Genomic DNA, 14,076 nt, shown 5'->3' on the forward strand with positions numbered 1-14,076 from the left:
AGCTCTTATTACATAAGTATTTGGACAGATCCCCCTCTTTTATGTTGTGTTGAATCTGCTCAAGCACATTGCTGTTGAAAACGTGCAAGTCTTATCAAACAAATCCCAACTAAACCAGAGACCATCCCAATGTAATAACATAAGTATATTACTGCTGCTTTAGGACCCCCAGAATAATGTAGGTCATACTCACTTCTATAACAATCTGCTGTGTAACGATATTGCGTTGATATACAGTATCTTTCACCCCTAGCAAAGCACGCGTACCAGTACTTATTTAAAGTAGCAGTATGAAATGAAATTATTATTATTTAAACTGCTCTCCCTTTAAAACTCGCAAAAACTTAACTTATGTTAAACAGCTTGGATGTGTAACATGTGTGTGTGTGTGTGTGTGTGTGTGTGTGTGTGTGTGTGTGTGTGTGTGTGTATGTGTGTGTGTATGTGTTTAGAGAGGGAGAGAGAGAAATGGAGGAAAAAAGACCTGAAAGAAAGAAAACATTTGAAACTCTTAATCTCTGTGGGGTTAAAAATAATCACGCTCTTCATTGACTCAAGATTCTAATTTAACGCAAAATTACCACAAAATCTGAGGTTTTGTTCTACGAGAGAGATTATTAGTCAGGGACAGACAACCCAAAACAGGGACTGTCCCCTAAATCCCCTTTCTGCAAACAAGCAGCTGTCTCTGCAGAGCAATAATTCTACACTCCTTCCCCACCTGGAACCTGTGATATAGCGTCTTTATAACACCGCCATAGTTGAGTGATGAAAGGCACAACTATTTTAACTATTTTACAGTAATTAGACTTCTCCACACCGGGAAGTCAGCCACTCAACTTCAACAATGACAGGATCAGAGAATGGGAATCCAGAACGCTCTCAAAAGGTATAAACTACAATCCTGTAGTTTTTAGGCTTTTGAACATTTTGTGACTTTTTTCCTTGTGGTGACCTGTAGGAGTATGGAAAACAAGTTTTCCGAATTCACTTATAAGGCCTTATGAAACTGAAAGCTAACCCTAGCTTGTAGCACGAAATAATGATTAGCTACGTTTATTTTATACCTTTACCTAGATAAGCATGTAAACAATCCAGAAAAACAAAAACACAATGTTTATTGTTAGTGAATATTTTAGAGAATGAAACAGCGAGTTCATGAAGTTGCCATGTAACCATGAGGTTGCCATGTATACCAATGAACTAGCTGGCTAAAAAGCCATGGCTAAAAGCCCTAAAAATAATTTTGAAGGGATTCAATACAATTCTTTTGTTTGGGTCATGGATATGGCCTTTAAGAGTTGAGCTAATCAGTGACAGGTAAACATAGTGTTTTCTTTATTACTTTATTAGTATTATTAACTCTTTTTGTAGGTTGGTGTAAATACAACATGCAACCCTCTTTTATTGTTGTTTTTCAACACATTTTGAAGCCATATGTAGACAGGCTAAATACTTCGTGAAAGTATTTACAGCAAACAATAAAGCATTCAGCCTTTTCTTGAAATCTACAGTATATTTATCAAATATTTAAGAATGCTTTGAGGAGCCAATTTCAAAATAGTTAAATAAAAGTCCTTCCCTGTGTGTACCACAACACATATTTATTAGGCAATTAACCCCTCTTATACAGCAAAGCCCATAGCAGACTCTATTGATGACTTAGACACAAGTATTTATCCTACAAACTGTATATCAGCCCCTTTGTACGGTCTTCAAAAGAATATAAAATTGTAATCCTTGATTAAAGCCATATCAATACCATTCCAGTCTGTAGACCTTTTATTCTTACATTTTCTAATAATGTCAAAATTGTCTTTTTCATTAGCTGCTTTCAAAAACATTGAGCTTGGGTTGCTGTCTAAAAATCTACAACCTTCTCTCTCTTTCTGGCTGTGGATTATTAATTCCTTCTGCCAGATTTGGTCCCACACTTGGAAAGAAATTGTTAAACCCATTAACAACATGATTCATATTGCAACAGTCATTGTCTATAAAACACTGAGGGTAGTTTATGTCCAGTGATCCATTACTCATATTATTTAACACATTCTGTATGTCCTTGGTATCATTTTTACTATTCAATTCAATCCAATTTTATTTATAGTATCAATTCATAACAAGTTATCTCGAGACACTTTACAGTGTTGTTACTTTACCCCATTTTATAATTTACAAGGACCCAACAGTTCTAGTAGTTTCCTCCAGACCAAGCATCAGTGCGACAGTGGCGAGGAAAAACTTCCTTTTAGGCAGAAACCTCGGTCAGACCCAGGCTCTTGGTAGGCGGTGTCTGGCGGCCGGTTGGGGTTGAAATGAAGAGTGGCAATAACAGTCACAAAAAATAGTAGTTTGTAGTAGTTCATGGCATAGCACGGCACTGCGCGGCATTACAAGGCACAGCAGGACGTAGCAGGATGTAGCAGGGGATTGCAGGACGTGTAGCAGGACCATGGCAAAAGCTGGAACATGGTTTTGGAGCCTCCCTGATCCAATGAAAGATGCTGGGGGAAAAAGAACATAAGGACTCCGGCGAATAACTCCACAGAGCTAGGTTAGTAGCAAGCATTTCTGGGACACGGATGGGCACAAATTGAAAGATAAAGAAACTCAGTGTATCAAAGGAAGTCCCCCGGCAGTCTAAAACTATTACAGCATAACTAAGAGAGACAGGGTAAAGAGAGGAGCCTGGTCAGGCTTTACTGCCTTGCCTCTCTCTAGTTTTATTGACGAGAATGACGAGAAGCAGGTGGGCCGGGCTAGGCGTACGCTGCAACTCATCACTCCCTAACTATAAGCTTTTTCAAAAAAGAGAGTTTTAAGTTTACTCTTAAATGTGGGAACAGTGTCTGCCCACTGAACCCAGACCGGAAGCTGATTCCACAGTAGAGGAGCCTGGTAGATGAAGGCTCTGGCTCCCATTCTGCTTTTATAGACTCTACTTTTATAGACTCTGAATTCTGGGAGCACACTGCTCTAGTGGCACTAAGACTAGGCCTGCACAATATTGGAAAAATCTGACATTGCGATATTTTTTTTCCCCTGCGATATATATTGCGATATGAAAAAAGTAATTTTTAAAAGACAACATAAATAGCTCTATTTGGAAATAATTAAATCATTCTCACCACACGTTGCCCACAAAATGGACACTTGGATGGAAATGGACACTTAATACGATATATTATTAACAGAAACTGTACACAAATCTAAACTCTTTTAATGTTGCCGTGGGACAAAGTAAGACTAGCCTCCAATCAAATGCCATGTATGAAGATATTATGTCTAGTGGATTGATACAAATAACAACATGGATGTTTTGGAACTTTTGATATTTATTGCACCCCCAACAGGCCACAACTGCGCAAAATTATATAATGATTGTTAAGCACTTTAGCAAAATAAATAACAAATATATACACTCTTTGTAGTGCAAATGACGTGAATGGCCGGATGTTTATACTTTTGCGCTGGTGTGTGCGTCAAGCCGGCGTGTGTGTGTGTGTGTGTGGGTGGGTGTGTGTGTGGGTGGGTGGATGGGTGATAGAGCGAGGGAGAAGTGAGAGAGTGACAGCAATTAGCTTCGGAGCAAGTAGGCACTCTAGAGTCATAGTGCTTAAGTTTTCTGACCATAGTGGGTAATCTTTAGCAGGAAAGGTTTACCCCCCCCTTTGATTTCATAACTCCATACCTGTCTCTCGTTGACTGACTCGCTTGTGTTGTTCGTTATGTGTCTGACTATGCGTGCTTTGGAACACACGCCCAACTCTACCTCTGATTGGCTTACCATGAAAGTTTACTCAACCTTAGCCAATCGTCAGCATTTATGAACGTGTCTCGTGCACGGCCCACTAACCAAGGAAGAAAAAAAGTCATTGTCTCTCGGCTCAGAGATCTAGCTGGTCTGAAAAAAAAACAGCTTCAATTATAGTAACGCGCCACATTTCTTGGCAGTAACGGTAACGGCGTTAAGATGGGAAGAGTAATCAATTAGATTACTTGTTACTGAAAAAAGTAACGCCGTTATTTATGTTGCCATTATTCCCATCACTGCCTTTTGTCATCCATCCCTGTGAACCTCATACGCTGTTATGAAATCAGGTCTGTGTGTGCAGAAAAGTGCCAGCCTTAGATAAGTTCTGTGCTGCATCACAGTCTCTTGGGGCCCAATCCCCAGGAGCTTCCTTGAGGCCCCTGTGATAACACTCAGCCCCCTTCTGTCCTCTCCTCCTCCACTCCTCCTTCCCTTCATCTCCTCCTCCTTATCACCACCGTTCTTCTTCTCCTTTCTTTCCGGCCCCCTGCCTCATCACTCAAACCCTTTTCCATACCTCATCATGCTCACTGTCCGACCTCACTGCAATTCTTTCTTCACCTTTATCCCATTCCACCCTGTCTTCCTCTTCAACCTCCTCCTCCTCTCCTATAGCTCTTAGTGTCTCTGTTCCAGGGTACATCCCCAGCTACCTTGAGAAGGATGAGCCATGCGTGGTGTGTGGGGACAAAGCGACCGGCTACCACTACCGCTGCATTACCTGCGAGGGTTGTAAGGTACAGTACGTCATCTCCCTGTTATTAAATGAACATTGACACAGGTGAGACTTGAGTTGATTGTTCACTAAATCAGTGATTCCCAACCAGGGGTACTTCTGAACATGCCAGAGGGTCGGGGGAAAGATTGTGTAGGAGCTCAACTAATTTGAAAATTGTAGAAATTTTAATTTGATTAAAAGACAATATCCGCTGTAATGTCTGTTGCAAAGTAATTAATACATAAATTATAGAAATAAATAGAAATAAATAATGAATGCATTAGCAGCTGAAATAGCTAAAAATACTGACAAAACAGATACAAATAGTTGGCTAAAAGTAATGAATAAATGGTAGAAATAAATAGCTAAAATTGCTGACCAAACAGTTAGTCATTGCTGACCAAACTAACCTAAATATTGACAGTTTGGCTGTATGAAAAAAATAACATCCATTTTTATGTAATGAATTGTGTTAAAAAACACATTGAAACTTGATGAAGTGGTATGTGAGTTCATCTGACAGGACTGTAGGGGACCTCAGACCAAAAAGGTTGGGATCTACTGCTATAAACCACTCCCCCAGAATAGTGCTTGTCCAATTCTATCTTAGCATACTTAGCTTAGCATGCACGCAGGCTTGTCAAGCTTTGGATTTCTCCACATATTTGAAGCTTTTTGCGATGGGCTGTAGTAAGAGAGACACTCCATATATGTATAATTTGGATTATTATTTTTAATGCTTTTCCAAAACCACAAATACACAATAAAGTTAACTGGAGACAGTGTTTTTAACCAACTTATGAAGCTCACGTTCATAGGTGCCAAAAATACTGAGCACCCACATGTGCCAGACTGCCAGTAGGCTACATCCATTTAAAAGTAAAGATTAAAGTTGGTGCTGAGTGGGGCATCTGTCATAGTGTGATTGGTTATGTTGCTGTCAGTCCCCTGCTCCTTTGATTCTTAATTTCCCTTGTTTAATTGAGTTAATAGCCGTGTGGGTTTGTGTTGGCCGCTGTCCACTTCCTAAGATTCTAAAATGCAAACATTTTTGACAACTGTTTTATTTAAAGGGCATGCACCCTTGAGCACCCACAGAGGAAAACATAAACTGGCCCCTATGTTCACGTTTACCTGATAAGCTAGCAAGCTACAGCTAACAAAGTCTGAACAACTTTTGAAAAAATGCTGGATGTTCCTTTTGTTCTGTCACAGTACCACCCTTTGAACTTTGAGGCTAATCAACACAAGTTTTTTTCACGAAACAAATGTACTTCAATTTCAACAAACATATCAGTTTATACCAACTTTCAGAAGTGTCATTGACGCACAACAACATGTGATGCTCTTAGGTGTTCAAGCTCCAAGTCTTTTGTTTTTTGCAAAATATAGTCAAAGCTGAAGAGAAATGGGAAAAGTCTATTCAGTAAAATGTGTATTTTCAGGAGTTGGTAACGTGAAGCTGCATACAAATATCACAGATTATAACAGGATTATATCGGTAAACAGAGGCCATGGTAAGAAATTGTGAATGCCTAGTCAGCTGACTGAATTAAAACGGAAGCAAGCTTTTTAAAAAGTAATCTTCCTGTCTGAATTGCTGCTATGCATCATGTATTGTTGCTAACTTAATCTCCGGGTTGAACTAACCAATTAAAGGCTACTACAACAGCCTTTGTATTCACTAGAATAGAGTTTGTTGGTTTTGACATGTCCGTTTTGACATGTCTTTGTACGTTTCTCAAAACTTTCTGACTACCCTACCCTGTCTGTCGATCTCAGCCACAGGCCTCTGGAGCTAGATTTTCTTTATCACATGCGAGGAAATTAATTTTTATGAGAGAAAAAAAAATATTTAAGAGAAAAGGTTTTCATACCAATAGCAAAAAAATAATATTTGACTCTAAAAAATTTGAAATATAAATTTGAAATTTTAAAAATTATTTCTAAGAAGAAAAAAAAATTCTCTTACAAAACTTTTTCTCTCAAACCATTTTTTTTCTTTTCTCAGATCATTTATTTTCTCGCATGTAATAAAGAAACAAATCTAGCTCTACAGGCCCAGTGGTTCTGCATGAACGTGTAAGGGTGAGTAAAAAGTGTGTCACAAATATATAATTTCCTATGACAGCTTGGCACTGTAGGTTTTGGACAACATGATTCGAATAGAATAAATCGGTGATTTTTTGGGGGACTATTTTTTGCCAGGGATTAAATACACATTTTGTACCCTAGCCTAGTGTACATATGGAGGTTTGGCTTAAAATAAACTACAGTTCACACATCCACTATGCGTTTTTAGACTTTGAAACAGAGAGTAATTCTGTATTTTAGGAAATACGCTTATTTGCTTTTTGGCAAAACTTCAGGAATTGCTCAGTTACCAACAGAAATTCCGCCGAATGTCCCTCATTTAGGCCCTGATATCTGTTACCTTGGGCTTTCTTTGGGTTGTAAATCTAAACGCTATCTATGAGGACTCTGGTTAATTGCTCCGCAGATCTCTGCAGGGTAAATCCAGACAGCTAGATAGCTATCTGTCCAATCTGAGTTTTCTGTTGCACGACTAAAACAACCTTTGAACCTTTACATTCCACCAAAACAAGTTCCTTTCTGAGGCTAATTAGCAGAGGCGCTGTTGCTCCGTCTGGCGCTTAGCACCGCTCAAGACGATTTTGATTGGTTTAAAAAAAATGCCAATAAACCAGAGTATGTTTTTCTCCCTTCCTGGAATGATGTGTGGATTAGCCAGACCCTCCTTCGCAGCACTGTGGAGGAAGGACTGGTAGTACGAGACTAGCGAAATGTTTGATGAGAGGATGGCTACCACTCTTATTTCTGTCTGTCAGCCAGTTAGATTAGCTTTGCACAATCTGAGCATTTTGCAAGGCAAGTAGAGGAGACTACTGGAAATGACATTGTAATGAAATAGTTTAGTAAACAACCCTTCTGTCTCAATAGGTTTCAGGTCTTTGAAAACTAATTTTGAACAGAAAACAGCTGCCTTGAAGTTAGAGAATTTGATGTTAAGTCTTAAAAACTACAATACCAAATAAAGAATAAAATCATACTAAGTTTTTGAAATTAATTGACTGTAAGCTTTGTTGAAAAGGACTTGGCAGTTCCTGGTATCTGCTGAGATGGCCTCTGCAGTACTCGTATGGGAGAGTCACACTGGAATCCTATAGCTTCTCTACTTAATAAAATCCTTCTTACCATTTTTCTTACTTGTCTCCCTGGCACATTTCTGCTTAAACATGTCCTTGTAAACCACCTACTTAGTGTGATTCTAATCAAACTGCTCCCCAACTGTCTTCAAAAGTGGTCACTAAGAGACACACAGTCAAGGCATCACTTCACAACCATTCTTGGCAAGCAAGATCCTGTCATGCAATCATCAGCCTGCCATGTCATATACACCATTGAATGCACTTGTTATATGCTAATCAAATCACAAGAACATTTAAGTGGTGGATTTCATTTTGAAGTTATGGACTTTTCCTCAACTCCTCAATCTCTGAATGCTTGTTCTATCTCTGTGGTTTCCTTTGCTCTTTTCAGGGCTTCTTCCGCAGGACCATCCAGAAAAACCTCCATCCAGCTTACTCCTGTAAATATGAATGCTGCTGCATCATTGACAAGATCACCCGCAACCAGTGCCAGCTATGCCGCTTTAAGAAGTGCATCGCTGTGGGCATGGCCATGGACTGTGAGTTATTCTATACCCATGTATTTTTACTTGGTATTTTCTACTATGAGGTTAAGGCTGCTCCTGTCACTACGCAACTGTTGAAAATGTATTGGAATCACAGACATATTTTTAACCATATTAGCAGGGTTATTATAGTAAATTAAATGAAAATAAGCAGTGAAAAATATTTTGTAGTAAAATTAATCTAACAAAAATCTAAAACAAAAGCAGGAGTTTCCACTTTAATGTAGTTTTATAATGACAGTTCCTTCTGGTGGCCGTATTATGGCAGAAGCAAACCAGAAAGTAATAAGTATAAGTGCGCCAGTTTCCTTATGAGGTGGCCAGTGGATGGGTCAAACAAACTCAGGACTCCCAGCCAGGAGACCGGGGTTCGTGTTCATTTAAAAATTTACGTTCTTTGTAAAATGTGTATCCGCAAGTAAAGTAACGTCTGATTTTAAACCTAACCAAATTACAACCGTTTCACAACATTAATGACATGTTTCAGACTGCGACCTTGCTGGTTTAGATATGATGGCAGAAAGTCCTGTGGGTCATATAAGAGGGCAGGAATAAAAAACCTATATCGTCATATGGTTTGAAGGACTTTTTGATGCAACTTTGTGTACATAAAACATCTTGTATTACGCAAGACAAAGAGAAGGGTTTCACATATTTTACATTTATATTATTTTATACATTCACCTAAAGGATTACATTTCTCATTAATGCAAATATCTAATCAACCAATCACATGGCAGTTGCTTTAATGCATTTAGGGGTGTGGTACTGGTCCAGACAATCTGCTGAACTCCAAACTGAATGTCAGAATGGGATAGAAAGGTGATTTAAGCAATTTTTAGCGTGGCATGGTTGTTGGTGCCAGACGGGCCAGTCTGAGTATTTCACAATCTGCACAGTTACTGGGATTTTCACGCACAACCATTTCTAGGGTTTACAAAGAATGGTGTGAAAAGGGAAAAACATCCAGTTTGCGGCAGTCCCGTGGGCGAAAATGCCTTGTTGATGCCAGAGGTCAGAGGAGAATGGGCCTACTGATTCAAGCTGATAGAAGAGCAACTTTGACTGAAATAACCACTCGTTCCAACCGAGGTATGCAGCAAAGCATTTGTGAAGCCACAACACGCACAACCTTGTGGCAGATGGGCTACAACAGCAGAAGACCCCACCGGGTACCACTCATCTCCACTACAAATAGGAAAAGGAGGCTACAATTTGCAAGAGCTCACCAAAATTGGACAGTTGAAGACTGGAAAAATGTTGCCTGGTCTGATGAGTCTCGATTTCTGTTGAGACATTCAGATGGTAGAGTCAGAATTTGGCGTAAACAGAATGAGAACATTGATCCATCATGCCTTGTCACCACTGTGCAGGCTGGTGGTGGTGGTGTAATGGTGTGGGGGAGGTTTTCTTGGCACACTTTATTCCCCTTAGTGCCAATTGGGCATCTTTTAAATGCCACGGCCTACCATTTTTTCTGACCATGTCCATCCCTTTATGGCCACCATGTACCCATCCTCTGATGGCTACTTCCAAAACCAGAAAAATTAATCACCATTTCACAAAGCTCGATCTGTCAAATGGTTTCTGAACATGACAATGAGTTCACTGTACTAAATGGCCCCCACAGTCACCAGATCTCAACCCAATAAAGCATTGTTAGATGTGGTGGAACGGGCTCGTGCCTTGGATGTGCATCCCACAAATCTTCATCAACTGCAAGATACTATCCTATCAATGGGCCACATTTCTAAAGAATGCTTTCACACCTTGTTGAATCAATGCCACGTAGAATTAAGGCAGTTCTGAAGGCGAAAGGGGGTCAAACACAGTATTAGTATGGTGTTCCTAATAATCCTATAGGTGATTGTATCTTAGTGCGGCCTTTGACACCATTTCTCACTCCATTCTCCTCAATAGACTACCTTCTCTCGGCATCTCTCACACCCCACTTGACTGGTTCCGCTCATATCTCTCTGACCGCACTCAGTTTATTTAACTCAAATCTTTCACATCCCACCCTTCCCCTGTTACTACTGGCATCCCTCAATGTTCAGTTCTGGGCCCCTTCCTTTTCGTTACCTACCTACTTCCCCTTGGCAAAATTTTCCGCAAATTTAACTTTCATTTTCATTGTTACGCAGACGACACCCAGCTCTATTTATCCAGCAAACCCACCTCCTCGCTCCCCCACTTGTCCCTTACTAACTGCTTACTTGAAATTAAAGACTGGTTCACCTCAAACTTCCTTAAACTAAACAGTGATAAAACCGAACCCCTCCTCGTAGCCACCAAATCCACCCAATCCAAAATGAATAGTTTCCCTCTACCAATTGACAACTCCTTGGTCTCCCCTTCCCCTCAGGTCAAGAGTCTGGCCGTAATCCTCAACTCCTCCCTATCCTTTCAGTCCCACATAAATAATATCTGCCGGTCTGCATACTTCCACCTACGCAACATTAACCGCCTTCGTCCCTCCCTTACCACTCAAACTGCCTCCATCCTTATCCACAGCCTCATCACCTCCCGCCTTGATTAATGTAACTCCCTTCTTTTTGGCTCCCTCAAAAGTCCCTCCATAAACTTCAACTTATTCAGAACTCAGCAGCTCGTGTCATCACCAGAACCCCCTCTTTTCATCATATGACCCCTGTCCTCCAGCAGCTCCAATGGCTTACAGTTCAATTCAGAATACAATTTAAAATCCATCCATCCATAACCTTGCTCCTCCATATCTATCTGAACTCCTTCACATAACAGCCCCCTCCCGCTCCCTCAGATCCTCCTCATCCATCCACCTCACTGTACCCCCAGCTCGACTTGTCACCATGGGGAACAGAGCCTTCAGCCGCTCTGCTCCCCAGCTCTGGAACTCACTCCCACCTGACCGCCGCAGTATCAACTCTCTCCCCCTGTTCAAAACCAGACTCAAAACCCACCTGTTTCAGCTTGCTTATTTGTAAATACACTGTTCATGTCATTTTTTCATAACTGTTTATACTTTTCTGTTCCCTGTATCTGTCTTTTATTGTCTTTAAAGCAAACTTGAGTGCTTAGAAAGGCGCTGTTAAATAAAATGTATTATTATTATTAAAACAATAGCTCTCCTCACAACAAAGTCCTTATATTTCCTTTAAGCATTCATATTACATTTGACATTTCATTCTGACTTCCTGTCAGTGTTTCACTGGATGTTTTAAAGACCATCCAGCTTCAATTCTGAGAATGTGGAATATCTAGGAAGATGTCTTTAATATCTTGTCATATCATGACCAAATTTGCTGACAGTCACAGGTTTAGTTTGTGTTTCTGCAAGAAACGTGAAGTGCAAGTGATTCATTTTTTATTGATGTAAAATATGCACAAATCAGAGTGAAGTAGAGTTTTTTCAGGATCTTTAAACAGTCTAAAATTTAAAAATTTTAGGCCTTAAAAAGTCTTTGATTTGCTGTAGTATTTTGTTCTAGGTCTTAAATAATTTTTAAACAGGTCCTAATTTTCCTACATGTGTTCTTAATGCTCATTGAAATGCTTCCGCAGCACTTTGGAATAGAAAAATATAATTTGTTGTATTATGACTATAAATAAAAACCAACATGCAAGTTACTGTATATTGCAGCCAATCACCTTTTTTGTTATTGGCGCGAGTCTCTTTCGGATTGTACAACAGGCATAAAACAGATTTTATTTATTAGGTATGGGGAACTGCAAGTTTAGCGATACTAAATTTAATTTAATATGGTAAAAATAGTCGTAAATTTGACTTGGTAAAACCTGCAGAAACCCTGGTAAGACTATTCAAGTACTCTGATAGCAGAGTCCTGAAAATCCTGTATGATTCATCCAGTCACAGTGCATAAATGACTGTTAGCCATGACATGTAGCCTCGCTGCATTAACTCGCCTTAATGTTCTCTTCCCCTTTCCCCGCCGATCAGTGGTGTTGGACGACTCAAAGCGCGTGGCCAAGCGGCGTCTGATCGAGGAGAATCGTCAGAAAAGAAGGAGAGAGGAGATCTTGCGGACGCTGCAGACAAGAATGGAGCCAAACACGGCAGAGTGGGAGCTGATCAAGATGGTAACCGAGGCCCACCGGCAAACCAATGCCCAGGGCACTTGCTGGAAACAGAAGCGCAAGTTCCTGGTAAGCTTTTAGTTTGGAGCAGAGATGAATAGAAATGTTTGAAAAAGTCAGTAGGTGGGACATGTTTGGTTCATGGGTGGCTTAGTTTTAGTTTAGAATTAGTATTTTTTGAAGAAAGATTTAACATCATGCTAGCTTGTATCCCCTGTGATCTTCTTACAAACAAATATATTTCTTATGTCTCATACTATCACCATATATTATCAAATTCCAACCTGGCCTCACGGTAGTTTGTGAAATGATCCTGTTATTATGATCTATTGATTTGTCAATAGGGACACGATTTTCTCGTTTATTACGTGGTGGTCGCCATAAAATGGGAACTGAAATGGGGGACAACAACGGCCGCCAGAGAATGATCCGCGGTCTCTGGGGGATGCAACAACGGGGAAATGAAACGCCACATGCTGGCGACAACTGCCATGACACTGGGCAACTCTGGGGGACAAAACAACAGGGAAATGTAACGGCACACGCGGCAGACAGTGACAACAACGGCCACCGAGATATGATCCGCGTTCTCTGGGGGATGCAACAATGGGGAAATGAAATGCCACACACAGGACATGCTACAGAAACGGGATGGTTGTGGTTAGGAAAAGAACAACAGGGAAAGGAACCGTCACACACAAGAGACGGCAACAACGGGACGGTTGTGGTTAGGAGAAGAACGCAGAAAAGAACCGCCACACGCGGGACGCGAGCCCCAGTCTCCGGGGTAAGAGTCCTGTGTTGTTCCCCAACCAACCTCCCGGATTTTCAACTTTTCAATACCGTTCAATACCGTAGTCGTGCTTTTATCACTAAAAATACGTTTCCCATTAAAATACATTACTTTAAAATTCATGCTCACCACAATGAAAAAAAATGAGAAAGTTTGTCAAGTCAAACTGGAGGGAAACGGACTATTGTTAAATCAGAATCAGAATCACACATACAAGGAATTTTTCTTTGGAGCATCTTTGCTCACACTGTGCTTACACACAAAACAAACTAAACAAAATATACACACTAATATATACACACAATATATACATACTCAAAACAGTCTAGAGGCATGAGTGAACGATAAAATGATTTAAATATGGAGCATAGTGCAAGGATACTGGGATAAATAGTATTATGTTATTATATTACAACATGAACAGTATGAACATTATGGACAGTTCTGAAATAGGAAATGAGAATGATGAATAAATAACAAATAATAAGAGAGATGTGAGAATGGGAATGATGCGTAAATAGTAAATAATAAATAATAAGTGAGATATGAGAATGAGAATGACGAATAATACTAAAGAAGTGTAATAATAAGTGGAACCAGTAAACAGGTGCTGTAGAGACAGTGTTACAGTGTTATTGACCAGAACTGAACCTGACACTGTGGGTCAGAAGTCAGCTGTTCATCAGAGAGATGGCTTGTGGGTAGAAACTGTTCCTGAATCTGTTGGTTTTGGCGTACAGTGCTCTGTAGCGCCTACCAGAGGGGAGAAGCTGGAATAGATTGTGTCCGGGGTGAGATGGGTCTGCAGGGATGTTCCTGCACGTTTCCTGACTCTGGAAGTGTATAAGTCATGAACGGAGGGCAGGTTGGCAAGGATGATCTTTTCTGCAGTCCTAACTGTCCGTTGTAGTCTGGTCCTTTCTTTTTTGGTGGCAGATCCAAACCAGACAGTGATGGATGTG

General features: G+C 40.3%; 1 protein-coding gene across 2 annotated transcripts in view; it reads left to right on the plus strand.

Moving 5' to 3' along the window:
- The window catches only part of LOC116702639 (thyroid hormone receptor alpha), a 106,541-nt gene that overhangs the window by 36,780 nt on the left and 55,685 nt on the right, over positions 1-14,076 (plus strand). For both annotated transcript variants that reach the window (XM_032536959.1, XM_032536960.1), the window contains exons 3-5: positions 4,430-4,551; positions 8,094-8,241; positions 12,185-12,390. In XM_032536959.1, coding sequence (XP_032392850.1) covers positions 4,430-4,551; positions 8,094-8,241; positions 12,185-12,390 — 476 coding nt within the window. The remainder of the gene's footprint in view (positions 1-4,429; positions 4,552-8,093; positions 8,242-12,184; positions 12,391-14,076) is intronic.

The sequence above is a fragment of the Etheostoma spectabile genome, chromosome 15 (assembly GCF_008692095.1).
Source record: "Etheostoma spectabile isolate EspeVRDwgs_2016 chromosome 15, UIUC_Espe_1.0, whole genome shotgun sequence".
Taxonomy (NCBI): Eukaryota; Metazoa; Chordata; class Actinopteri; order Perciformes; family Percidae; genus Etheostoma; species Etheostoma spectabile.